Consider the following 25,926-nt stretch of genomic DNA (forward strand, 5'->3'; position numbering starts at 1 on the left):
TCGAAGCCATCCATTTCGAGGCCCAGGCCGACGCCAACGACGACGCGAATAACATTACTGGCATAGGCAGCGACGCAGATGCCGAGTACGAAACCGATACCGGGTATGTTGCAGCCGTTCCCGCTGCCGCGGCGGAGCCTCTGTCCGTCTACGACGTCATCCCCGACGAAGATGGCGGGACTGTCATTCCCAACAGTCCGACGAGACAGAAGGGTCCGAGGCAGCTGCCTTCGCCGCGAAGGCCGCGTGGTAAGCATGATTCTCGTCTATTGGCTACATAGTCGACTGGCCGTTGACGCTCATCATACAGCAGGCACTCCAGGTTCCCAACCGATGGGGGAGCGGCAGCCCGCCCGTACCGAGCCCAGCTCCACGACGAACACTGCACCAACCGCCGCGACGAATGCAGGTGCCCGGCCAGCACCCACAAGATACCCCAACCACGGCGCGATAGATGCGTCGCTGCAGAGAGCTGTACGTTGGAACAGCCGGGTGGCGGCTAGAAGGCCCTTGGCGCCGATTAGGACGACACAACCACGACAATGCCCTGCTAGAATGGGGGGAAACGGCGTTACGCTGTCGCAGGCAGGCCGTCCAAGAGGATCTGGGCAAAATTCGGTGGGGCGCGTGCCAGACTACTACAAGGACTACAGGCGCAAATGGCAGCGGGACACCTTGGCAAAGAAGATGGTGGGAATGCTGGAGGACCTACGAACGAGCCTCAGCGGTATGCAGTTCGGCTGAAGACGTAGTACATGGTGATACGGTAGATATCACGAGCAACAGCTCTGTCTATGCTTATCTCGAAGCATACTTTTTCTCGCCGTGTCTGCTGTGAACAGTGCGCGGCGTGCAGCCCACTTCAAAAGTCGGAGAACACCATGATGGTAGATGGCAAGAATGGCATTTACTAGGATCCACAGCTATCCTTAGTATCTACACTGACTCGAAATGATTACATCGTCTACTGTGAGAGCTCCCTGTGGCCGATGAGGTAGCCAGCAGAAAGTACGTACCGGGCGAGAAAGACCGCCGTGTCGCCAGCAATGAACTACATCATCCCTGAAACTAGTATTACAGCCACGAGATGAGCAATATCCACAGCAGCTAAGGTCGGCATTGGGGTCGAAGCTGGGGTCGGGGGCCTGGCGCTGGTTACTCTGGACGTATTGTTGATCTTCAGGTGGCGTAAGAATAAAGTCAATTCCAGACGGGTGAGTCTACTGAGGTAGATACCTTCTGTCATTAGGGTACATGACTAGGTTGTGCCAGGGGTATAACCGTACCGTATGCGGTAGTGGAAGTTTGTACCGTATCTGCGTAGAACCGCCTTGTTATTTACATATCGGCTACCCTGTTTCGGTTATGGCGTAAGAGCAGATTGTGACTAGCCGTAGATACAGTCTATTATTAATACATGCTCTCTTCAGTGTCTTGATACGAGCCAGATGAGCAGGCGTTGCTACTGTTACGAACAGGCTAACAGGCTGCCCTGAAGCGAGGACGTGGCGCTATCGTAACCTCGCTAAAGCTCTCCAACTATCAAGCCAAATCCTCGTATCATGCCATGTGATATGCCTGCCAAGTTACCAGCCGGGTTGTGCGTCCAACTTTATGCAGAGTACCAGTCAATTCCATTCTTGAGGCGCCATACAGCTGCCCTATAGAAGAACACCAATACTCTTGGGTACAGGTTTACAGTGGCGCTGGGCCACCAACTGAGGAAGCGTAACGCGATGGTTGGGATTGCATCAATATTCGTAAATCACTGTGCTTGAGTTGAAGCTAGCAAGAACCTAGCTCAGAAAGCGAATCTAACAGGTCGCAAGACGTAATCGTATGCCATATTGGCATGCGTCTATCCGTAGCGGTCTTCAACCCCATTCCCGGTTCAACCACACCATTTTGGCGCACCCGTCGTGATCTACATCCGGTCCCATTAGCATCTTCTCGGAGCATCTACTCAGAGCAACTAGCCCTATTAAATAAAAAAGAATATTGGGGAGGGATCTGTAAGGTGACATCTACCTTCACGAGCAAGGTGTCAGGGTCGTGTACGATAGATTGAATAGATGCTCATAGGGGTATAGGTGCCCATTCACTGGAGCCTGGGCGACTCTGAGCGACCCATGGAGTATTTGCATAAATATTGCATATGACAGCTACTACATGTAAGCTAGTGTAAAAGGAAAAGGATGAAGACGTGATCCTATCTATATATTCTTACCTTTGCTCTACACCCCTAGAAGCATCCACGTTCTTTGTTCAAGTCAACAAACTGTGGATTGTACATCGAACATGTGCTATTAGTACTGGAGCTATTCGAGTACTACAAATGGTTAACAACCTGGTGTATGTAATGGTCCTCTGCCTTTACAAGGTCCCTAATTTGTTTTGACTTGTCATACCACGTCAGTGCTTGTCGAACAGTACTAACCTGGAGATTAGGGATCCTCCCCAGGGAGCTCGGGATTATATAGAGTACTCCACAGAGAATGGTCGAGCCTATAGTACAAAAGGGAATTACCTATTTCCGATCGACGAGGGGGAGCAAGATAGGCTGGATCGTTTCCACAGCTTCTTCGTCCAAATCCGCCAGGCGATGGGTTCTGTCCGCGGCTTGCATGCACGACCTATAGAGAACAACGCAGTGCTGAGAGTTCTCGATCTCGGCTGTGGTACAGGAATTTGGTGTAACGAAATGGCCGAGTACTGATCATAGCATTCACTTGGAATGGGCATTCTTGACTGACTGATACATATAGACTCTATCCATCTGCAAAGGTCATTGGATTGGATACATGTTTAAGAATGCAGCCCCAACTGTATGATAACAGCAGATTTCGAGAGCTTTGAGGATGCTAATAAAAGCATAGAATCCCCCCGGGCGTCGGTTTTCAAGGACAGGATATCACCGACCCCAATTGGGACCTTGAAAAGGATTCCATGGATTTGATCCATATGCAGCTTCTGGGAGGCTGCGTTGCGAACTGGACGACCCTCTACCAAACCGTTTTCAAGTCAGTTACCACGTATTTTGTCAGATCTACGAAATAAAAGGCTGATTCTGTAACAAAGCCACCTGAAGCCCAGCTTGGGAGTTTTCGAACATATTGAGATCGATTTTCGTCCATTCAGCAAAGATGGCAGCTTGCCACAGGATGCAGAGATCTATCGCTGGACGGACCAGCTGTATGAAGCTTTTGACACACACGGGAAGCCTCTGTGGCCTAGGGAGGACCTTGCCTCCACTCTCGAGAAGCTTGGGTTTGTAGAGGTGGAGCATCAACAACAAGAGATCCCATTTCACCCTTGGCCTGAGAGCGAGGACGAACAGGATATCGGACGGTGGTTCAATTTAGGGATGCAACCAGCGATTTCGTCCATGTCAAGAGCGCCATTGATGCGTTACGGCGATTGGAGATTGGAAGATTTGGTACTGTTTGAGAACAGAGTGCGACTCGAGATCTGCACTCATTCGAAAAGGTTTTCATGCACCATGTGAGTAATACAGTGCCCAATATGTAGCAGACAGCCTCTCTTTGATGGCAAGCAAGAGATACTAATTACTTCTAAAGGCACGTTTGGCATGCGAGAAAGCCATAATGGGTGAATACATAGCTGTTTGAAGATGAAATTGGGATGAATTGAACGTTCCTCTAAGTTAGTTAAAAATAGTTAATATAGGCTAAGGCACTTCGTCCAGAACTTCGCCTCTGTCCATAAGTGTAAGTGATGGGTCAGTACTTCGCAACTGGGAATTCCAATTCCGTGCCTGACAGCCCAGCCGACCAATCGTGTTGGGCTGGCATCCATGCTTTGCTGCTTCATTACAGCACTGCACTTGGCCACATAAATATCAGTTGTGGGGTCGAGGATCTCTCAGTGAGTTGCATATTCCACTACCCTTCGTCCGCATTGCTTTCCTCCACCTGTAATCTCTATTCTTCCATCCATGCCGCCATGCTTCCATCGCAGCGGTACGGTGCGCACTGTCCGCGCCAGCCACGGCAGGCCTGACCATCAGCAGGCCACGCCACCACCGCGCACGCATCTGAACTTTATTTTAATCGTTTAAAGCATCTTTCCAGACGAAATTGACATATAGACAGCATATTTAGGACAGCCACGGCAATGCAAGCTAACAACCAGCTCCTCACAAATTATATTGGGAAGCACGGATACACAACGAAGGGGATGACGTGGGGACATCAGAGCGGATGTGCTCTGAGAGTGGTACTCACGCCAAGCGCGATGATGAGAATTCCAGGCTCTATAGTCATGCGAACCAGAACTGTCGATATATAGCTATCTACGTATAAGTTACGAACAGACTAGCAGGTCCCCGCGCAGTGTAATGGTTCAAGCGGTTGATTCAACGGATTCGATCCCACTACATACGAGTATTCTAAACCTAAAGAAAGAAAGGAAAAGGGACCCGTTTCGGGCTGTGATTGTGGTCGTGTAGAAATAGCTTCGTGATGGTTCGAGGGACGCCAAGGCCTTCACCCAGGCCATAGCCCGTGACACTACCCAAAAATGAAATAGAACAGAACGAACAAAACAAAGTGGAACAAAATGGATAGCGTGGTGTGTAAATGCCAAGCTCCCTTGCTTCAGCCTATGTCCGCGCCTCTCTCCCTTCCCCCCTGTGCCCTTTATCCGAGCCCCCATCAACGTCGGCGCTGGCCAAAGATGATGTCGACGACTTTTTGAATACCAATATAGGCGGCCGAGGTTATCGCACCCTTGGTTACCCCCCAAGCCAATGCACGAAGGAAACCCCCGTCATCCGGGGACTTGTGCGAATGGCGGTGACTGCGGTAGTCTCCGTGGCACTCTGGCTCCCTGCGTCGGCCGCCACGATGCTCTTCTGTTTTCTTGAGATAGACTCGGTCGGGGCTAAAGTTGCGGTTTGCACGGGGGGGACAGCTCATCCGTGAGGTCTCCCTTCTCCCGTAGTATTTTTGCGACTGTCCATCCCGAGAATGTTAACCACATAGCTCCTTCCGTCCAATGTGGGGGTTATCTAAAACACTGAGGATTACTTACAGGCATCTTGCCGAGGCTATGTATGTATATGAGTTTCTACTGAGCGATCTTAAACTGGCGATGATTTTGTGCGGATTTTCTGAATCTGAACGTTCTGTGTTCCGCGAGATGAAGACCTTTCAAAGGGAACGGCATGATACAGTCTTATAGTCGTCCAGCAGAGTCCTCTGACCGTGGAAAAGGCAGCAGAGCCGCATATTTTCCATTGTAGGGCACAGGGATTTTCCACTTTGTTATTTTGGGCGCTTATGAGTCGTATCTGCCCAGCGTTCCTTCGACCAGAGGCCCAGGCCCTCCTGCCAGTTCCTACGAATAGAGACCATGTGAACTACTATGATGTCACGGGCACAAAGGGGCGCGGAAAGGTCTATGCCCTTCTCGTGATGATGGAACTCGAAGCAGAGCCTCATTTTCGCATTCGATAAAGACAAATGCTTCGACCACTCTTGACTTTCTCGGTGGGAGTTCCAGATTAATTACGCCCGATAACTTCTTTTACTTCCTTCCTTACCGACTCTTCAAGAACTGGCCAGCTCTAAACAGCTTCCAGGCTAACATAAGTCTAAACCACACGAACTTTCACAGATATTGGCTAATGATTGTTGCCGTCGGGGCGATGACAAATCCACTAAAGTCTCTATACTCTCTTCTTTGTTGAGTAGTAAGCCCTCTTTTAAGGCTAGATTCGTTGTCATGTCTACCATAGTTACATGGTTGAATATGGTCAATAAACTTGATTCAAAAACAAACACGGATCGCATAGCAACTAACAGACACTTGGATTGCATGTATTATAAAGAAAGAAGCGGCTTTACTGGTTCTAGCAGTGAGTGCCTGAGCAGGATGATATTAACCACCCTACGCCGTCCAAATTGCTACAGCAGATTGCTATGTACCATGAAATCTCGTCGGCACCGAACGAGGGTGCAAGAGACCCTGGCTGGGAACGCCGATGCATATTGCTTTGGACATTTTCCCATGCATGTGACAAAATAGAAGTCTTCCGTGGCAAGCAGCCCAACAAACCGTCGAGGGAGGCGGCCGGCACAACCTGGAGGTTTTTGTCGAAACCTTGTCTTAGTTATTAGACGTACGACAAAGAAGCAAAAGCGAACGATCCTATAGTGCGACCACGTGGTGCAGTCAGCCAAGACGAGTGACCAGGCTCGGCCCTGGATCGAGTGTCTTGCGCTTGAGAAAGTGGACAAAAGAGACAGATGTCTAGAATATGCCGAGGACCATGTTCTTCCACTGCCAACGGTAGTAGCTGTTCTCGTCCTCCTTTCTGTAAGTACTTGATTTGGTCTCAAGGCGCAGGCGCAGTCGTGTAGCGACGGGAGTTGACTTTGGCGCATCCCGACCAATGCCGCCCTCAACAAAGGATGGTCCGTCCTCCTCGTGGGCCACGGAGGTCTAAAGGACAGTTCACGGTGGGCCGTCAGATAGGCTTTGCTATCCTCAACGGGATACGGATGGCGCTGAGCGAGACCTCACGCAGCCTGACGGGCCTTTCGGTCGATGCGCGGGTCGCGCGGTTCGGGTCCTCGCACGGCTCTCTCGTGACAGGCTTCGCGGCGGAGATGGCCGAAGCTTACGCGCCGGTCCTCATGGCCTTTGTGGGGACGGCCCTCGGCGCCGCCATCGCTAACGGCACGCAGATCTTCGAAATGGACAATCAACGCTTCTTGGCAGGCGTCATCTTCGCAAGCATACAGGCAACTAAAATGCATCTAGTCGTACTCTTACATAGTCCCCCACAGTACAGGAAGTGCCACGTAATTCCGAAGCTTATTGGCACCGCTCGGTGACCGGCTTCTATTCTTATATCCTCGCACTTATCCTAGTGGGGCCGACTCGTTCACCACCACTAAAACTAAGCCATACTCGGAAATATCAAGTCATTAGGTTTCGGTGTAGCAAGCAACAACCCATTACTACATATCCTTTTAAAAAACTCCTCTTCATCCCAGTCAAATGCATCACGCGAATTGCCTTTCTCTTCACTCGGAATGCCTTCTACGCCAGCAGCGAGTTGGTAACAGTAAGAAAGACCAAAGCCATCCGTAACGCACCGTCGAGAAACGCGAGCCGCATGCGTCGCTGCGCTCAGCGCCGTCCTCGCCCCAGCGATTCCGCTCTGATATCGATATCCCCGACCTACGTCATCGTTGCCGAATCCAAGGGTTGACGAAGAATTAGAGTGCAGCTACAGGCGAGCTTACTTTTATAACGAATGATACCCCATACGTGGGCGAGACACCGTATCACGGCATGTACTGCAGATACATACGATTCTCGCAACGTTCTCCTTTCGTACGCTGTTTGCCAGCGGGAGTCTGAGAACGGGTGTTTGCAGTATCGAGGGAGTAGCCAAATGATCTCAGTAACGGTGAAAGTGCGTTTCGCCGATGATACGCGTTCCCATTGCTCCGCACGATACGTAACATAGATCCGGATGAGCTCCCGAAGATAACTCGAAACATTGAGTATCGTGACGTAGTCGGCAGCTGCGACACAGACAAGCATCTGGCGCTGCTGGGACACGGGGAGTGAACGCTGATCTGGAATGCCTTGAGGAACGAAAGGATATTTTGGGCGCGCGGGGAACCTTCCGCATCGGGTTTAGCGTAGTCGCCCAAGAGGAAATGTAGCTTCGTGGCCCGAAGGGGAAAATAGCTACCCCGCCGAACCCATTTTCTCGTCTTACGGTGCCTCGATCTCTTTTCCCACTGTCCCGACCTGTCCCGACTACCCCCCTGTCCTGTCGGCTGCCGGCTGCCGAAGTGTCTCCAAGAGAATAGCGTAGAAGGGAGTGGTGTGGTTAGCTGCCGAAGTGCGTCCAGGAACGTGGCGTCGAAGACAGGGCTGCCGGCTGCTGGAGGTGCTCTATTACAGCGAGACCTAAAGGCCTATGCTGCGGAGGAAGTGAGCGCGTATGGTTCAGTCCGATTTTCGATTTTCCTACTGCGCCCCGCCCCGTCCCAGCCGCGGCCTGCCGCCGTGGTTTCTAGCTCCATCGCGCCCCACGCAGCAAACCAGCTCTCCTGCCCGTGCTCCCGCCAGAAGCGCTCCCTTGTCTCACCCCCCTGCCTCTCCAACCGCGCCGCGGCGTTCTTCAAATCGCTGTCCAGCACATTCCTCGGCTCGATGAAGTCCGACCGCTCCGGCTCCTGGAAGAGGTATAGGCCTTCCCACCGCGTCGCCCTCGACAGCTGCACGTAGAGGCTCGTGAAGCTGGGCCGCGGCGCCGTTGCGGTCCCGCGGGGGTGCACCCTTGAGGTTCAGGAGCACCTCGGCGAACTGCTTCCCCTGGCTCTTCCGGTCTGTCACGGCGAACGCCGACGTGCACAGCGGCCCCGTCCGGTGCGTCACCCTCTGGAAGCCTGGCTTGTCGCGGGATAGGGGCCCGCCCTTACCACGTAGGCTTTCGGGTATAGCCACCGTCTGACTGCGGAGCATGACCGTGCCCGGGGGCAGGCCGGGTATGGCCAGCTCTGCGATCGCATCCGATTGTAGGAGCACGGTGAGCGGTGGGCGTAGGTGGAAGGTAACATCGCTGGCAACGGCGATGCTGGCGTACACCGGGTCCGGGACCACATCGACTGCTGTGAAAGGCGCACCGTTCACTAGCTTTAGGCCCACATGCAAGTTCCGCGTCACGACGACCGGCATCCCCTGCGCGTAAAAAAGAGCCCTGGCGTCGGCATTTGCGAATCATCCCCGTAGCGTAGTGCCTCCCCTAGCTCCCCCCTGCCCACAGGCCTTCCCGCCTCCGTGGAGTGCCGCGCCGCGAAGATGGACACGTGCCGACCGGCCGCCCGGGCATACTGCACGACCGCTGCCATGTTGAGATTCCACTGGTCTTGGTTCAGCGGCGTGATAGCCCGTAGCCCGTCCGCGAAAGTAGGATGGGATGGTTTGTATAGGCGGCGCCGCAGCTGCCCGAAGTCCTCCTCCGTCTGCTCGCCGCTCCGCAGCCGTTGGAGGAAGCCCCGCAGCTTGGGGCATCCAGCGGCGCGTACCTGGTCGCGAAGCATTACTACCGAACGGAACTGGACGAATATTTTATGCGCCATCAGGTGCTTCCCTTGGCTGTATGGGTTCGCGTTGCTATGTCTTCTAGGCCTCGGCAGGAGCAGGCTCGTCTGCTGCACTGGTTCGAACTGGTAGAAGTCGCCGAAGAAGATCACGATGGGGATTCCGCCGAACGGCCGCCGCGAGTCGGCTGGGTACTGCCGGAGTCGGCTGTCTACCGCCGCTAGCGTCAACCCGCCTACCTGGCTGATCTCGTCCATGATGAGCATCACCTTGCTCTTCCACCGCAGCTTCTCCTCCTCCGATAGCCGCCTTGGCGCGTCGTTGCTCCCCTCGAACCCTATATTCGCCGCCGAGTGGAGTGTCACGCCGCCGATCAGCGCTGCCGCGTTACCGCTGGCACCCGTCAGGAGGTCTCGCTGGCCGCCCTTCCGCCGAAACATGTCCTTGATCGCGTGGATGACGCGCGATTTGCCGGTGCCGCCCTCGCCGACTGTAAGCTATCTCGTCAAGACATTCGGCGGGGTAGCTTGATTACCTAGAATGGATTCGATACTAGAACAGCCCATGCGACTGGTACTCGGATGAAACCTTGTGAACAACAGAAAAGGCCATCTTGGTATGGCGCAAATACTCGAGGTAGCGGTCGAAGCATTTGCGCATCAGAGTCTGATCCTGGAAAGTGGGGCTCGACTTGGGGACTGCGAAGAAGGTGCTAAAGAAAGTCTTGTAGTATAACATGGCCTCAGAGAAGGCGCCTTTAGTCCAGAGCTCCGTCGCCACGAGAAGGATAGGTTTCGGGACTTCGGGCTTGCTGATAAACCCATCGCCGTTGAGGACGCGGATGATCTTCTGGTAGTACTCAATAGAGACAGGGCGCGGATGGGTGAGCTCCGCGAGGTCCCAAAGGGCTCAAGCACCTTATTATGTTGCTCGCCATGGTGGGCTGTCAAACCGTCGAGCCTCTCTTGACGGACAGTGATGCCAGCCTCATTCTGTCGAGTCTTGGTGTAGAAAGAGAGCAACTCCTGGGTCACTTGTTCCCACAGCTTGTCATCCACCTTGCGGCCCGACCGCATCGCGCGGTAGAGGCGGACGCGGATGTCTTCCTCTTCGGTTTTGCGTTGGCGAATTGAATAGCACTCGGCTAAGCGTCTGACAAGATCTACGCATTCCTCGACATGCTCGCGGACGAGGGTAATGTCGTAAACATTGGTCGAAAATAGAGATGGCCAGATACCCCGCAGTGCCCTTTCGAGCAGGTGACTTGCATCTTGCCAGCGGCGCTGAGATATATAGTGGGTGACGAGGCTATTGACTGATGCAAATGTTGTGGAGCTCATAGTGGTGATAGACCCAGCGTAGTCGAAGATCGCCTTCTCCAAAGTCTTTTCGGACGTGACTGTCTTGAAGGAGCTGGCCGACTGTAAGGCCTCTTGAAAGGTGAGCTGGACGCTCTGCTCGACCTCTTCATAGGTCGAGGTCTGGGTATGGTTGATGGCTTGAAAGTGATGCATGCAGAGCTTCAGGACTTCCAATGATATCGACGACAGCTTCATCGACTTGGCCATCTTGGCAACCTCGACTAGGAACGAAACAGAGGCCTCGGAAAGCCTAATAGTGGACTCGCGCCGATATTCCTCCCAAACGCTGTCGAGAAGTGCTGATGACTCTAAAGTCCTCTTCTGTGCCTGTAAGAACTGCGAATAGCTACGCCATATCCGAGTGGGAACAAATGAAATCGGTCAGAGATCTAAGGAGGAGAGAGGGAAAGCAAAGGAAGATATCGTGGGCTGGTATGAACTAAATAGCTCCTTGTGCGCACTGCGACTTTGTAGCGCAGTGTGTTCCTATAAACCAAAGCTCGTTGCATATTGCTCCCACTTCCCGCGCTGTAGTGCTTCTCCACTGCGGCTACGGACTTAATTATTTGTGACCAAACATCCTGCCCCACACAGCTCCAGTTACTCACTCCCTCTTAGTCTTAGCAATCCAGCGTGAAACGTCGCAGCCCCGCTTTCATTGAGCCACGTGCACCTTCCATTTTCGTCATGCTGTCGCCAGTTAACTAACGTAGCTAATGAGTAGTCCGTGCCTTGACTTACATATAGTAGTAGTATAAACTCGAGAGGGTCCATGTCTTTTTCCTTGATAAACGTCACGTATCTCAATAATCATGTTGGGTTCACTCTCGTTCTCTACGCTTCCTAGCGAGCTCCGCATCAAAGTCTGGAAGGAGGCTTTGGAGAATGAGTCAGACACGCGCCTGGTCGTCACTTACTTCCCTGAGGTGCTCGATGCGGGGACGCACATTTTGCCCCACGCTGGGCTCCTCTCACCTCTCCTGGCGGTCTCACTCGAGAGTCGGCACTGCGCCCTGGCCTTCTACTCCCTCCGGCTACCCGTGTACCCGCTGTTCATGACTCTGGAGCGGTACCTCGCCACGCCTAAGCAGGACAACAGTAGCGGCAGAGTCGGTCTCCATTATCCCAACCGCCAGGCCACAGCGTCTAGCATCGTATCGCGACGTGTCGGGGTGGCCATTATGGCGTTCCAGGGAGCCTGCCGGCGTCCCGCAGATCTGCCGATGGCCCTGGGCGCGCTCTACCTGAACCCGGGGCGTGACGTGTTTGTGTATCCGTACCGTAGCGACGGGATGGTTTACGGGACACAATACTACAAGAGGCTCTACGGCGAAGGCGACAGGAGCGACAAAGACGACGAAGACAAGGGTGGCCAAGAAATTGTTGAGGACAGGTGGCTCACGCCTGCCTTTTCCGAGCCGCAGTTCGCCGTGCAGGTGGCGTCCCGGGTCACGCGCGTCCTTCTGGTAGGAGGTTACGGTCCGCTGTACAATGAGCCCTGGATGGGGAGCTGCTGCTATGAGCCGCATGAGCTTATGAAGTTCCCCAACTGCCTCGAGGCCAGACATATCCAGGTTGAAGACCCAACCGACACGTGCGGGCAGATCCTACACACAGGCCTCTACAAGTGCCCTGATTTGCCGAGGGATAAGCGCCTCGGTGCATGGGTGGCCGCCAATGACTTCCGACAAAACAAAACGGGGCTATCTCCATGAGCATAATAAGGGAGCCGATCATATCGATTGGAGGGAGGGGCATGAGAAAGTGTGCACGTAATGAACCACGTACGGTGAGGGTCTCCTGACCTGATGTGTCTCAATACACAGTGTGCGAGCGACATCGTTACCAGCCTAAAATAGTCTAAACCTCATTGTGCCCGAAGGAGCGCAGAGATTTTCTGGTCTATGTGGTGGTTTTGAAGAGTGATGATGATAAACCAGGTGCGCAATGAGACAACCAACACTCCGATGTGTTGGCAAATGTTTAAAGACAACACTCGATCTGGTTCATTCACGTCATGTTGCAGACTCCGTCCCGTTTACTGTTATACTTATATGCGGAGTGACGGTGGCGATCAGTCCCAGCTTAAAATTTGACGAAGCTATTAGCACTAGGATTGACATAAGAGAAGTAGTAGTTGCCGCGCAACTTTACTGTAGTTTACGGTAGTAACACAACTACATCAGCCTATGTGTATGTGAGGGCAGGGTGGCGGCCAAATATGGAATGTGTCAGTGAAAAGGTTCGTTACTGTATATACGTATCTGTGGGCAATACTTGATGTTTCATGTGATACATCAGAAGCTCATCTGAGTTCAGAGCATTTCTGGTAATGGCTGGGACGCTTTTTCAGGGTTGCCCCTAGTGAGCCATATAGGCTTTTCTCCCTGAGCCGCTTCCTGTCAGATCCGTAGAGCTTCCTACTGTGCCCTGGAGATGTCATGAAGGCTCTACAAATAGCAGTCACGTATCCCTACGGTGGACCCATGCAGCCGCCAAAATCGCTCGAGCTCGTTCGCAGTGCAATATCTACCTGTGTTCATCTGGGGTCGAAACGACTGCAGTCGGTCCTGAGCAGACCGAAGAGTCGTATTGACGCACACCATAATTGTCGTCCACCAGAATGGACGTTCGTCAGAATGGACATTCACCAGAATGGACGCCCCAGAACTGGCCACGAGGATGCGAGACCTTGATGCTTCGCCCCTCCTTCAAGGTCTTGAACATCCTCGCGCGCTCTTTCCGGTCCTTGGTCACAATTGGTCACAATGTCGCCCATGCAATTCTGCAGGCATCTAGAATGTCTCAGGAACGGGGCAGTCAGTGGCGCGCCGGAACCATCCAGCGTCTAAATCGGCGACCGTGAACCAGCACCGAAAGGGCTCTTCACGCGCGGGGGCGGAAGCGGTGCTGGAGTCGTTCAGGTGTGGGAAGCAGTGCTAATCCAGAACTAGATCCTAGCCCCGGTCGACCTCGTTCTGTTGATCTGGTTCTCGAATGAGAACCATAGGATGGAATGCTTCTGAGTCAGAATCCACGCTAGAACACATTGGTACGTCCCACACGTAGAGTCCGGACTGACGGAGCTGCAGATGAGCCGCTTGCTGACGAGTAGGCCAAAGATCCGATACTGCTGACCGCTTTCGGTGCAGACTCACTTCGGCCCTCCGCCACGTCTGCTGAGTCGGATGCTGCCAACTCGGCTCTCCCACACATGGCAATGCTTGACAAGTCGTGCTGCGTCCGGAATTTCGCCTCTGATATAAGTGCAAGTCATGAGTCAGCACTTCCCAACTGGCAAGCCCATTTCCGCCTGACAGCCCAGCCTACCAATCGTGCTGGCTGGCATCCATGTTTGCTGCTTCATTACACACCGCACGAATTTGGCCACATAAATATCTGTTGTGGGGTCAAGACTCTCTCAGTGAGTATTCATTCTATTATACCCTTCGCCCGCCTTGCTCTCCTCCACCTGTAACTTCCTCTATTCACCTGTCGCTTCCACTGAGCAGGCTGTTCTAAAGTTCGCCTGCCTCCACCAAAACGACCCCGCGTTACGCGCCGTGGCCGATCCACGCCGGCATGCTCCCTTCGCCACGATACGGTGCGCAGCATCCGCGCCAGCAACGGGGCCGACCATCAGCAGGCCACGCCGCCACTGCACCCGCGCCTGCACCCGCTCCTGCGTCTGCGCCCAAGACCGTCGCTCCTTCTGCCACGCAGCCCCAGCCTCAGAACCAACCACTGTCCTTTCCAGACGTCCCCAACTTCTTCGACCAATAAGACCTCGACTCGGGCCCTTTCAGCTCTTCGCCACTGTAGGTTCCTCCACACCCAGTCCGCGCGCTGTACTGAGAACGAAGAACGTCGGGCGACACCCAAGAACTGCTAGACAAGGTGGATGAGCTGCTGGACAAGGTCAACGCCGTCCAGTCTGAGCTGGCCCACCACAACGAAAAGTAAGTCTATCCCCGCCCTCGTATGGCAGAGGTTTCCTACTCACGCACGTCTCGCGAGATTCACGACTTTGTAGGTATACATCTAACCACAGGCGCCCCGACAGCACACAGAAGGTCGAACAGCTGTAAGTCGCCGTGTATTCAGTCTGACTCAGGTTGTCAACTGACATCGAGTACAGGTTCCTGCAGCAAACCCAAAGGTTCACGGGCTGGTTATCGCAGGTGAAAGCCCTGTTTGAGCGATTCGTCCCCGTGGCCGACGCCGATCCCTTGGGCGACAGCTTTTTCGATCAGGTATAAGGCTTGAGACAAGGAGTATCGGAGTGAATTAAAGCATTCGCAGACACGACAACCTCTTGGCGCGGAATCGCGTTGTCTCACTGGCCCCGTAGATGCCGACCACCGGTGCTCCATTCATCTGCCTCTGCCAATGCACCGTAGTAGCAGGGGATGCAGGTTCTTCGTCAATCGATCAGGCCTTGATCTCAATTCCGATTGCAGAGCAGACCAACGTCTTCACACTCACAATTCAAGACTGTGTCGTCTCAGGACGAATCTGGATTTCTTTAGGCCAACTTCCCTCTCGTGTTACGGCTTCGGACAGCGGCTCACCTTATCTCGTTCCGCCTTCCGTCTTAGATAGCACCAATACTTCAAACACGGTGGACTGGGGATTTGTCGAGCTTACGCACACTGATAAAGATGGGCTGTATGCCAACTTATCCTTCGTGGACTTTGTCGGGTTGATCCTTAGTCTCACTCTGACCCTCGAGCAAGGAGATGTCCAGAAGGTTGTTGGTCTCGCAAGTGACGGTGTCTATAGTGTCTGCGAGCAGCTGCGACAACAGAGTCGATTGGATGGGCTACCATGGGACCAACTGTGCGTCACAGCACCTAGCGGTCGACCATTGCGTGTTGCTTCGCCGAACCTCTATGAGAGCGCACATCCGGGAGCCACGCAGGGGTACTACGCGCCCTATGTCAATCAAGTATGGTCAAGGTATACGTCTCGTGCTCTTGTGATAGATACACAGTCAGACATGGGTTCCGTTACTTGCCGCGTGGGCCAAGACGGGCTTCTTTCTTGCGACGGGGACAATCGGAGATACGCACGCCCAAGCGTGCCAGATATATGGAGTTGTAGTACTGGGCCTTTTGCGATCCTCGCCGACGATAATGCCGTACACCGCTCAGTTGTGCCTAGATTATGTGCTGCGTTCACAAGATCCACCCTGTTCATCGAAGGTGGCGAAACCCAGCCTGCATTTAATCGTAAAAGATATTATCCCGGCAAAATAACCAATCACTACAGCCGAGCCGTACACCAATGTCAACTAGACGGGAAAGGGTATTCGTTTCCTTATGATGATGTGAGTCCAGCCCCGGACAATGTAGCCGGTGTGGTGGCGGGGAAAGATCCTCGTCTGCTGCAAATCTTCGTGGGAGGTCAGGGGGTGGCTTGATGGTTATGGGAAAAGCCTTAAGATGAGTTTAGATAGTGATATGAGCATCGTACCGAGACCATTGATAGGCTATATAGAGATTGTACAAAGAAGTGCGATAGTGTCTTTTCCAATGAGAATACTACGTATTCCTCTTTCACCGTGATACTAACTGGGCGAGTTACATGCATCAATTGGTCTCTCCTCCTGCTCTTTCACACAAAGGTCCCTTTCCATGCCTAGGGGATAGTGTAGAAGAATCTCCTGGGCCCTGAGAAGGTTGTTTGTCTCGTCGAGAGTTCTAGCCTTTTCGGCAAGGGCGTCTTTGTGTTGGTCAAGCTCTATCTCAGTGATCTCCCGACGCAATTTATGTTCCTCTAATTGTTCCTCTCGTTGAGAAAGGCGCAGTCCCATATCGTCTTTCTCAACCTCCAATCGACTACACAGCTGTCGAAGTCCCTTGATCTCGGCCGCTTGTGCTTGTAGCTGCTTGCAAGTAGAGCACAATAAGGGGGATGTAACTTTAGTCCTGTGTTCATTAACCTTAGATAGAATGCATTGACAAGGGATTGGGGATTCTAACATTGTGAACCGACCGGCAGGTGCTTTGCATCTATCCAACATAGCAGTTAAACTAAGCGCCAGGATAGACTGATAGACATATATGACTACCTAATATAGCTACGACTGAGATAACAATGAAGCAGGTTGTCTGGGGACGGGGATGCGATATTGAACTACTGTGTTATTCAGATCCAGAGGAGGCTCTACCACACGGCAACGTTACTTTAACAGTGGTACAGTATAGTATTGGCTCGCATGGATATTCTGCTTTCTAATCAAAGACCAATTCAGCTACAATGCTGTACTGCTGCGCATCTTGCGCTATGCAGTACTGCTTGGATGTGAAGCGGAGGATATAAAACCATGGTCAAGTTATGTCCCCAGGTGCCGAGGCAGAATCGACGGGAAAAGGATGTTATAATTTAAATACAGCTACATCATGGAGATAGAATAGAGGCTGAGCTACTGGCGCAGTATGCCTTTGTAGTCAACACGCCCGACTCCGTCTATTGCGAGGCCAGAGACCAGATCAATACTATGGACGAGGCTGGTCCTGTACTTTTCATACTCTACTCCAGGCTACTACATGCCGGTAGAGAATGAACCACAATGTATGAAAGGGTCAATCCCGTTACACGTCAGTGTATGGGCTCCACGCATCGGTTGACGCTCGATACCTGGATATCTGTCTATGGTATTGGGATTGGAAGGGGTGTTCCGCGACTATGCGATTTGAAATTGAAACCTCGATAGTGAGTTGTTATGATATGGACGATTTATTTTACCTGATTCCCAAAAGAGTTCTAGAGATTGCAGTACGCGAACCCTTCATTAACCCACAGCTCTCGCCATATGGACGGATGCTCGTCAAGCAAGCCTCTATGTTGATCTATGGTGACTTGATTAATTGCTTTTACCCGTTGGGCGTGTAGAGCTCATATCTTTGGTCTGGTGTCAAAAACATGAACCTCAAAGTATCAACGGCTGAAACAGTAGACTGGTTCTACGGCCGGTTCGCCGAGGTTACAAGAAAGTAGATACATGTATTTAGGTGTCAAACAAAACCGCAGTCTATCGATAAACGAATCTCTAGTCCTCTTTTTCGCTATGCTTGAGGGCTTCTTCACCTTCCCACCACAGCATGTTGAGACTTGACTGTTCACTGCCAGTTCAAATACAAGCTCGGCTCCTCCTTCGGCTCATTCTGCTGCGTTTGCCTCCGGCATGCTTGGTTTACAATAGGCACATGGAGTGTCCTTTCGAAGCTTTCTAGTAGTAATAATTCAAGTGATTATACCTTCATATTGGAAGAAGCATGAATTTGTCAGAATCGTCATTTTCATATGGATAGAGCACCACTCACCAGTAGCATGTAGAGTCTAAGTATAGGAAGAAGACGCCAATTTTTGACACACGTTATTCCCATAGCACCGGCTACGACCATCAACGAAAGAAGAAATGCCCACATGAAGACGCAGCCCTTCGTCCGGTGTTTTTTCTGAGAATACACTATCCATTCACACGCTACCCATGACCGAAATGCGGCTGCAGACACGAGTATGACGGTGCTTCCGTGGTAGGTATGGATAGCTGTGATGATGATGCCCCCCAAAAAGGAACCCAGGGCTATCGGCAAATCCACAGCGAGCCGGAGCAATGCAAGCATTCAACGCCATGTCCTTTACTGGCTCAGAGGTGGGCCTCGTGTACTATAATCCTTTCAGCCCAAATAGCCATGACTACCCAGCCAACATGCTCGAGCTGGGATACGTCCAGTCAGGCATCTACAGCGACGAAGACTACAGCCTATCTTCGCTAATGATGTCTATGATTCCAGCATCCCAGACATGTTTTTCTGCTTTGCCGTCGAGTAGTGTAGATTCTTATCCTCCTTCGGACTACGCTCACCCAAAACCGTCTCCCATTCTGCATGCCTGACTTCTTATTGCCATGCAAATCATGAAACCATGATGTTGTCTAAAGGCCGAGAGCGGCCCTCCTTCACTGAAGTTCTATGAACTCAAGATCTTGCGTCCCCATACGGACTAGTTTGCCCACCAACGGGCTCATGCAAACAAGGAGCTCAGTGATGGTATACGTGCCTGAGAGAATCTAATCCGTCAGTGTGTAGACTCGTCCAGGGGATCGCTGGAAAAAAGTACATGGAGCTGGGCCCATCTTGAACTTGACTGGTACCCCAATACGCAAACCCCAAACGCGGCCACGCGGATAAGGAGATGCCACATGATCGGATGTCGAGTTGGTTCCTGAATGGTGCCACGAAGAAGCCCGGCCCATTCCCGGACCAACCAGAATCGGTAGAGGAGTGCCCCTGAAGTCGACAGCACGCGGCCCTCGAGCGGATACCAGCTTCCCAAGATGGCCCCTACGATATGGCACAGTGAGGTGGCTAAGAACAGGGACAGCAGGATCTTGGGGAAGAAGGCAGGTACCCCCGTGGCAGAAGATTTGATGGCGTATAGCACCTGGCAGTGGTCAGTCATGGCTCATGTACTCCTGCCTGGGTATTACCTCTTGTGACATTGTGCAAATAACAATGGATATCAGCAGATAGATCCCCCAGAGCCGACCGTACACCATGTAGAGGACAAGAAAGAGTGTCGTAACACCCATCGATAAGGCACATTGGACCATGATCACTACGACCAAGAATTTTCCGCGCCTTGAAACCTGGGACCGCCTGACTGTGGGATACTGCCCGAGTACGATGAACGACACGAGCCTGTATAAGCTCACGGTGATGAAAAACGAGAAAATGGTCGCAGTTATGGCGATCTGCTCGTTGCTGTCCATGTTGCTCGAAGAGGGCTCGATCAGCGCGGCGATGCGGGCTTCTCCCAGGGGGACTGAGTGCCGTTGGCCTAGCAGGACATTGGAAATAAGAGAGCTTCTAAGGCAGAACATCCAAAGCTGCTTTGGCGTCAGCTGATTTATGCTAGTCCGAAGGACATGAAACAATGATGTCTTCTGGGTCCAGCACAACACGCCACATTAAGCTACGTCACGGCCATGGTACACATACGATATACCAGAGCCATCCTTCGCACTCCAAGCATACTCATCGTTAGCAAAGACATAGCCTCGGCGCGGGCAAAGACAACTAAGACCGCAGTGGTTCATCTCGCTCTGACTCGCACAAATTCAATGCTGTGGACTAGCGAGTGATGCCATGCCACCCCCATCGTAGTTAAGCCAAGTACGAAGAAGCGAGATTGTATATAACGCCAAGTTCCAACCCCAGAGATTCCGACAAATTCGCGAGAATATATAAACCAGTGCTTCCCTCCTAGACAAAGCTTGATTCTTTTTTTTTTTTTCGTTCTTTCTACTTTCTACCCACATGTACAATCAATTGAACACCAACAGCTTCCCACCTCACAACGCTCCTGCTGCAGTATCAAAGGACTGCTCTACTTTCATTTCAGCGCAGAAACCAATCATCCGGAATGTCACGCCACAGTGAGTTACTTGCCTGATCATAGTTGTATAGTGGTTGACTTTTTACAAGGCATCTCCGACGTCCTAACAAAGTTCGAAGCACTACTTTGTCAGTTTGAGGACGACGACATACATCACGAGGACGCGGCTATGGAGTTCAGCCGTTTGTACCTAAGGGCACAGGAGTATTACAGCTCTCTCGATTATCCATACCAGCTGAAGTTGATGGGTATGTTCGTGAGGAGTTCTTGCTTTGTCAGGTTCTAGTTACACCACTACGGACAAGCCAAAATCGCTAGTCACCGGAACCAGGGGTTATCTGCCCGGACATGGATCTCGACACTAGAAATATACTCTGATAGCTGAAGGCGTCATCACGAGTGGTGGCCCTACTGAATACATCGCTACGCTTCTTGACCGGGAGCGATCACTTCATAGTGCGGAAATTGTCATAAGCAGCGATTGTAAGTAGCAGATACATGTTCCTGATCCCGCCTACATTGTCAATGAGCAAGTGAGAAAGGAGAGACGTCAAATAGATGGGGCTTTTGCAGATCGGTTGCTCCACAATCGGGGGGTTCTCCGCCAAGCCGGGTTCGGGTTTCCGGCCATATGTCTATATTTGACACGGCCAATAATTTGGACTCCACGTATTATAACCAGAGCAAGACGAACGAGACGCAAGAAGATACTCCGGGCACTGCAAAGATACGAGAAGACACGGAGCCCAGATGATTTGTCCACACCTGGGCGCACCAAACCACCATGCCTCTCGTTCGCGGCCAATGGTTTCTGGACCCTTCTTCCTGAGGGAAAGTCGGGTAGTAGATACCGAGGACGGGCCGAGCCGTCCTCGGAGTCGCCCACCGTTGATATGGAGGCCGCTGGTGAATCACGACCCACAAGGGGATATCGTGTTGTAGTGTTCGAGTGGCTTCTCCAGGATGCGAAGGCTAGTCGTCGATGGCTGATGATAGGTCACTGAGGTTTGTAAAGTGGCATGGTCTTGCTGTTCTATGCAAATAGATGAAGTACCTGCTATCCAATGTATTCCTACAGGAAACTGTTTAAGTCTAAGCACCCGCTCAAAAGCCGTTCTTCTTTGCCGTGTGAGTAAACTATTATCGCCATCAAAGATTGGTTGGATGATAGTCGCAACTCGACTGGTGTGCTATATTGCCGTCTTTCCTGATCTCTTTGTAATCGGCAAAGCACCGCCAGCAAAACTCGGTCTTGCATTTGTGACACGTCATATGATCGCACCCGCCCGTCTTCTCAATACGCCAACCGCATCCTCGCCCAGGACACGGCCTGCTCGTCTGTTTGACTTTCTCCACACTGGCCGCCTCCTCCATCGCTCTTCGGCTCGAGCGTGCACTACTATCATATTCCGCACATGTCATACCATCGTGCCACAAGACGTTGTGCTTAAGGCAGGACCGAGTTCCACATTGGACGCACCGGAATATTGGGCCGGAACCAGCATGCAGCTGTCCAGAGCGGCATCCGGGCGCGACGCACCAATGGAACTCGGGATCCTTGGAAAGAGCAGAACGGAGAACCTGGCCTTCATATCTCTCGTATACCCGGGGGGCCGCAAATGCCTTGATGTCGCTTTCACCCAATCCCTCGTTACATTCTGGGCACGTAAGCCTGTCGTGGCCACTGCTCTCCAGCCGTGATGCTATCCAAGAAGCGATACACGCACGGCAAGTCTGGTTCAAGTGGCGGCACTTGCCAGTGATGGTGGATGGGATGGAGGCTCTTGGGACGTCATTGGCGCAAATCGCACAACTCGATTGACCCTGAACCGGTTATATGTGCCGCCATGCCGACGACCATCCTGGATTGTACAAGCCGACCACTTAATAAGGGGGCACCAGGGCATGGGTCGTACCTGCTTCTTCGTTGGCAGTGGATGCAACCTTGGATCTATTCAATCCCAACAGGCAGAACTGGAAATCCAAGTAATGGTCAACGACGCGTCGGTGTTACACCTGCCTGGATGAGGTGCATCTCCAAGCCGGGGCTGATGAGCTGAGTTATTCAGAGGAGGTAGAGGACGGTGGGCTGCGACTTGTTGGCTTAGTGGCCCCGAATTCCGTAGAACATAATGACTTCGGATATGTGCTGAGACCCACGAGGCGAAACATCCTCTTGGCAAGTGGTCCCCTTACGAGCGTTGTACTGAACGACAGGGGATGTAATTGCTACAGTTCCAAGGTGTACGCTCTATGATCCCAAAACCATGCCTCCGATCTCCGCAGCTGGCATAGCTCGCCTGCAGACGGCTGCAATGTTTCTCTGGTTGCTTTTCATACATCGTTCGCTTTTCACTTTCAACACCAGACTCTTTCGCATGACACCACTTCAGCATTCTGCTAAGTAACTCGAAAGCAATGGCCAGGCTTCGACTAGGGCCAATACTGTTCTGCAATCTTCAGATTTGCAGAAGGCTGTTGCTTCGTTCGACGTCGATGTGTGCTACTACGTTAACGACCATGTTGTCTGTCTTGAGCCGGACTTGCTAGTTTACGACTGGTAGCCTAGCTTGGCGCGTTGGCCTCCAGAGCAGAGGTAAGGTTGGCTCTCTACGTCCAGGCGGCTGACGGCATGTTGCTATGGGCCTGCCTCGCGTATCCTCGCTGGGGTATTTACGACCGGATACGCCTTCTCCGAACTGAGACCCTGCGAAGCTGAGTCGCTCAGCGAGGGCTAGACGCAAGATGAGACAGCTCATTGGCTTGGTAACACCAATTTAACTGGGAAATCGTGCCACTTGGGATCTTGCGGGCATAAGCCTGACAGAGCGCTGTATTGCAGCCCAGTAGACTTCGCCTTCGCGCGATTAGCCTGTCTTGCAAACAGCTTGGCTATTGGATGCCAGCGTTTCCGGAGATGGGGACTGCGCTTGAAGAGCCCAAGAAGGAGCATCAGGGAAGTTAGTGATGGACGGGGAAGTAAGGGGTCAAACAGGCAAAATGCGCCAACCGTCGGCGAACCCGAGATGGGAAGGTCACAAGACGAAGGCAACGGCGATCTTAAAGGGGGGCGCTGCGAGGGGAGTTATGGTCCGAAATGGGATGGGTGTTTACTTGGGTTCAAGGTTCTGCTGGTCACGCTCGCCCACTCCCGGATGAAGAATTGCATGCCCTGCCAATCCGGGATCCTGTGGGCGGTTTCGGCTATGGCTCACATGCCCTGTCGGACGGTAATGGGTTTGAGAAAATCTGTGCTGCCGCTAGTATGCACTGTGACCAACGCATGGTTGGATTTTGCGGGCATGAGATGGTGCAAAGACGAGATGGCGACATTCTGTCTCCTCAAGCAGACGGAGCTGTCCTGCTTCCGAGTTTCGAGGGGACACGAAGAGAGCCTGCCGAGATCAGCGTGGCCTTGGGACATGATTGCATGTGCACTGACCTTGTAGCCCGTATTGATGGCCACCACCATGAAGACTTGTGGATAGTGAGCGCTGCAATCAGACTAAGGGACTTCGTCGATTGGCTTACAAGATAGCATGCGTCGTTGGGGCCCACGTAGCAGATCGCAGGAAAGCCGCCAGCAGGCTCTCCAAACTTGTTAATGACCTTGTGGCTGCATCGATTGATAGCGTTGGCGAATCTTTCAAAGATGGAAATGGTCCATGTCAAGCCGGTGCTGGGTGTCTTTGGCATCTGGAAGCACTCTCGTAATGGATCTGTACTGGCAATCTCATCGATTACATATGGTATGAGCCGGCATCCATACGCTGTCCTACTCCGGGCTAGGCCGACCTCCGAAAGGCACGCCATTCTCTGAAGTGTGAAAGATGGCAAGGATACCGTACATAGGTTTACATGCTAGCTGTCAGTTCACACAGAAGATACGATCGGAAGAACGAGATCGCATTGTCTAATGCCGCACCTTCTGCTTGGATGAACAAACCCGACTCACAGACAAATGATCTTGAAGAATCACGTACCAGGTCGGAAGGTTTCATATGCGACCCTTGTTCTGGAGCTGGTAGGGCATCTGCAAAGAACTGGCGGGATTATGGCCAGCTGCGACATAGCTGGTCTAGCATATGTAGTGGGGGAGTTCTCGCTGGGTTCAGCCTTAAAAGCTGACCCGCATGGAGACTTGGCCAAGTGACCTAGACCACGCCTTATTCTGGGAGCAGGGACGAATGAGGGGTCGGAAACAAATGTCCGTAAAGCGACCTCTTGAAGCGGCTTGCTTTTCACGGAGCAGTCAACACAGCAAAAGTCCATTGTAGTCTCCCATGGATAGCAAGTTCAATTCTAAACTAACCAAATGCGGTTTCGCTCTTCATATTGCTTGCTACAAGTACAGTACATGATGATCATACGCCACGAAGAGGTGCACCGGATCGTGCAGCAGATACGCCGCCGTACCCACGTAAAGGCCCTGCCCCGACAGTACTGCCACATTGCGTGGTATAAAGTCGAACCCCACCATACAAAACTCTGTAGGCGCCCAGCCATACCAAGGGATTGAATTAATGTAGAACCCACGATCACAATGGACCTGGATAAACCCGACCATTGAGGCGTAGCGCATCTCTGGTCGGACAAGTTGCTGATCGAGATATCCACCATACAGGCACACAGGCAGTTCTGGACGCGGAGGGAGCTGATAAAGTAGGTTATGGTCTAGGAGATGTAAGCTACAGTACCACCTCGTTCTGTGGGCGACGCACCTTGAAGCTCGTATTGCCATTCCGCGTCCACCTCTTCCATACTTGGCGGAGGGGCCATGTTCATGTTCGTGCGTGGTAGGTATGGATAATGGCTGGTGATGGGTTTTCTGGAGCACTCGGTCTGTCGACCGTGAGTTAAAAAAAATCAGACCTGGCAAGGGCGTGAAGTTGGCTTTTATGCTTGGCTGCTCGCACGCAGTAATCTCGTCAAGCATCGGCTAACCCTTGCAAACTTGCCAGTCATCCCTTCCCCGAAAGGCAGGCAAGGAGTGGGAAACAAAATAGCGGCGGTGGCATTGGGGGCGTTGTTTGCTTGCCCTGGTGCGACGCCTCCAAAAGCCATAGTGGCTTCAACCAATGCTTCAGGTAGCAATCCCAGCCAAGTGTCACAAGATGTAGCTGGCCGCCTCTTTTGCTGTGAAGCGAAGGCCAGAGAATGCAAATTCAGGCAACGGTACGGCACAGTATGACGAATCCAGGATGTGAATGGCCAAAATGAAGCATACATTCGCAGCTGCGTATCACAAAGGACCGACCCAACGGCACCAACCTCTGCAGGGAATTTCTTGTATCATATGTCAACTACCAAACCACTGTATTCCCATTGTGTTCAGCAGCCAGAATGCACAAACTGGTCATGATACGATTTCCATGCGGGCCTCTCATACAGCTTCGCCGCGCTTTTTCCGCCTATGCATACACATGCAAGCAACTGTGTGCGTAGTACCACTCGGTCTGAGATAAAGCCATGCATGTGTAGCTGGTGCTTTCAATGAAGTAAAGAGGCGTGCGCCCATTGGGGGAAGAGGCTGTGGTTGTCTGGACTGTGGTCGGCCTGTATAAGTAGCGAGGCAGCAAGCGCTGGGCTATTTCATCCAGGAGAACAGAACCAAGGGGCGCGGCCCAGCTCTCCCGGAAGCGGTCGAACATCGCGATCGTCTCCCGGGTTGATTCGCCAATGAAAGACGTTGAGAATCGGCGCTAGTGCGATACTCCGCCCTCGGAATGTAGCGTGGGGTGCATCGACACACTCGCCCTGCCAGATCCGAGAGGGGGCTGTGTGGGGCATGCACGACCGGGGAATCGGTGGGCTCACGGCAAGTACCCGGGTCGCGTCCCGAGGCACGTAAGGATTCCAATGACAGAAAGGAACAGCCCCAGACGGGGGTATTATGGGCTAAGAACTACAGAGAGGGGACAGCGGAGGATCATATTACACGCAACCGCAAAAAGACGGGGGAACAACATTTCCTTGTTTTCCAAGTCGTCCAGGGCGTGTAGGAAAACGTCATCCACCTTCTCTTCATTTTTAAAGGGCACCTGCACAGAATGACAATCGGAATCCATTC

At 52.4% G+C, this 25,926-nt stretch overlaps 8 protein-coding genes across 8 annotated transcripts; 3 read left to right on the top strand and 5 right to left on the bottom strand.

Moving 5' to 3' along the window:
* Positions 1-4,673: 4,673 nt before the first annotated feature.
* On the bottom strand, positions 4,674-5,058 carry PG985_005538 (uncharacterized protein; the record flags this gene model as incomplete). The annotated part of the gene is made up of 2 exons (XM_066825307.1): positions 4,674-4,973; positions 5,053-5,058. 2 exons carry the CDS (start codon positions 5,056-5,058, stop codon positions 4,674-4,676), a joined length of 306 nt encoding a protein of 101 aa, XP_066688467.1.
* Positions 5,059-6,434: 1,376 nt separating this feature from the next.
* Positions 6,435-6,860, top strand: PG985_005539 (lipase 3; the record flags this gene model as incomplete). The annotated part of the gene is made up of 1 exon (XM_066825308.1): positions 6,435-6,860. The coding sequence occupies one exon, from the start codon at positions 6,435-6,437 to the stop codon at positions 6,858-6,860; it is 426 nt and encodes a 141-aa protein (XP_066688468.1).
* A 1,101-nt stretch (positions 6,861-7,961) lies between these two features.
* On the bottom strand, positions 7,962-9,530 carry PG985_005540 (uncharacterized protein; the record flags this gene model as incomplete). The annotated part of the gene is made up of 3 exons (XM_066825309.1): positions 7,962-8,222; positions 8,248-8,727; positions 8,811-9,530. The coding sequence occupies 3 exons, from the start codon at positions 9,528-9,530 to the stop codon at positions 7,962-7,964; spliced, it is 1,461 nt and encodes a 486-aa protein (XP_066688469.1).
* A 112-nt stretch (positions 9,531-9,642) lies between these two features.
* PG985_005541 (NACHT domain protein) lies at positions 9,643-10,658 on the bottom strand (the record flags this gene model as incomplete). Its single annotated transcript, XM_066825310.1, has 2 exons — positions 9,643-9,948; positions 10,008-10,658. The coding sequence occupies 2 exons, from the start codon at positions 10,656-10,658 to the stop codon at positions 9,643-9,645; spliced, it is 957 nt and encodes a 318-aa protein (XP_066688470.1).
* Positions 10,659-11,263: 605 nt separating this feature from the next.
* On the top strand, positions 11,264-12,166 carry PG985_005542 (uncharacterized protein; the record flags this gene model as incomplete). The annotated part of the gene is made up of 1 exon (XM_066825311.1): positions 11,264-12,166. The coding sequence occupies one exon, from the start codon at positions 11,264-11,266 to the stop codon at positions 12,164-12,166; it is 903 nt and encodes a 300-aa protein (XP_066688471.1).
* Positions 12,167-16,020: 3,854 nt separating this feature from the next.
* PG985_005543 (uncharacterized protein) lies at positions 16,021-16,437 on the bottom strand (the record flags this gene model as incomplete). The annotated part of the gene is made up of 2 exons (XM_066825312.1): positions 16,021-16,338; positions 16,396-16,437. 2 exons carry the CDS (start codon positions 16,435-16,437, stop codon positions 16,021-16,023), a joined length of 360 nt encoding a protein of 119 aa, XP_066688472.1.
* Positions 16,438-19,883: 3,446 nt separating this feature from the next.
* PG985_005544 (uncharacterized protein) lies at positions 19,884-21,557 on the top strand (the record flags this gene model as incomplete). The annotated part of the gene is made up of 5 exons (XM_066825313.1): positions 19,884-19,896; positions 19,946-20,104; positions 20,238-20,339; positions 20,607-20,852; positions 20,902-21,557. The coding sequence occupies 5 exons, from the start codon at positions 19,884-19,886 to the stop codon at positions 21,555-21,557; spliced, it is 1,176 nt and encodes a 391-aa protein (XP_066688473.1).
* Positions 21,558-23,067: 1,510 nt separating this feature from the next.
* On the bottom strand, positions 23,068-24,641 carry PG985_005545 (acetyl-CoA synthetase-like protein; the record flags this gene model as incomplete). Its single annotated transcript, XM_066825314.1, has 5 exons — positions 23,068-23,251; positions 23,299-23,575; positions 23,840-24,093; positions 24,227-24,530; positions 24,578-24,641. 5 exons carry the CDS (start codon positions 24,639-24,641, stop codon positions 23,068-23,070), a joined length of 1,083 nt encoding a protein of 360 aa, XP_066688474.1.
* Between the last annotated feature and the right edge of the window lie 1,285 nt (positions 24,642-25,926).

Source organism: Apiospora marii (assembly GCF_038362585.1).
Source record: "Apiospora marii strain CBS 49790 chromosome Unknown utg000003l_segment0_segment0, whole genome shotgun sequence".
NCBI classification, from domain to species: Eukaryota; Fungi; Ascomycota; class Sordariomycetes; order Amphisphaeriales; family Apiosporaceae; genus Apiospora; species Apiospora marii.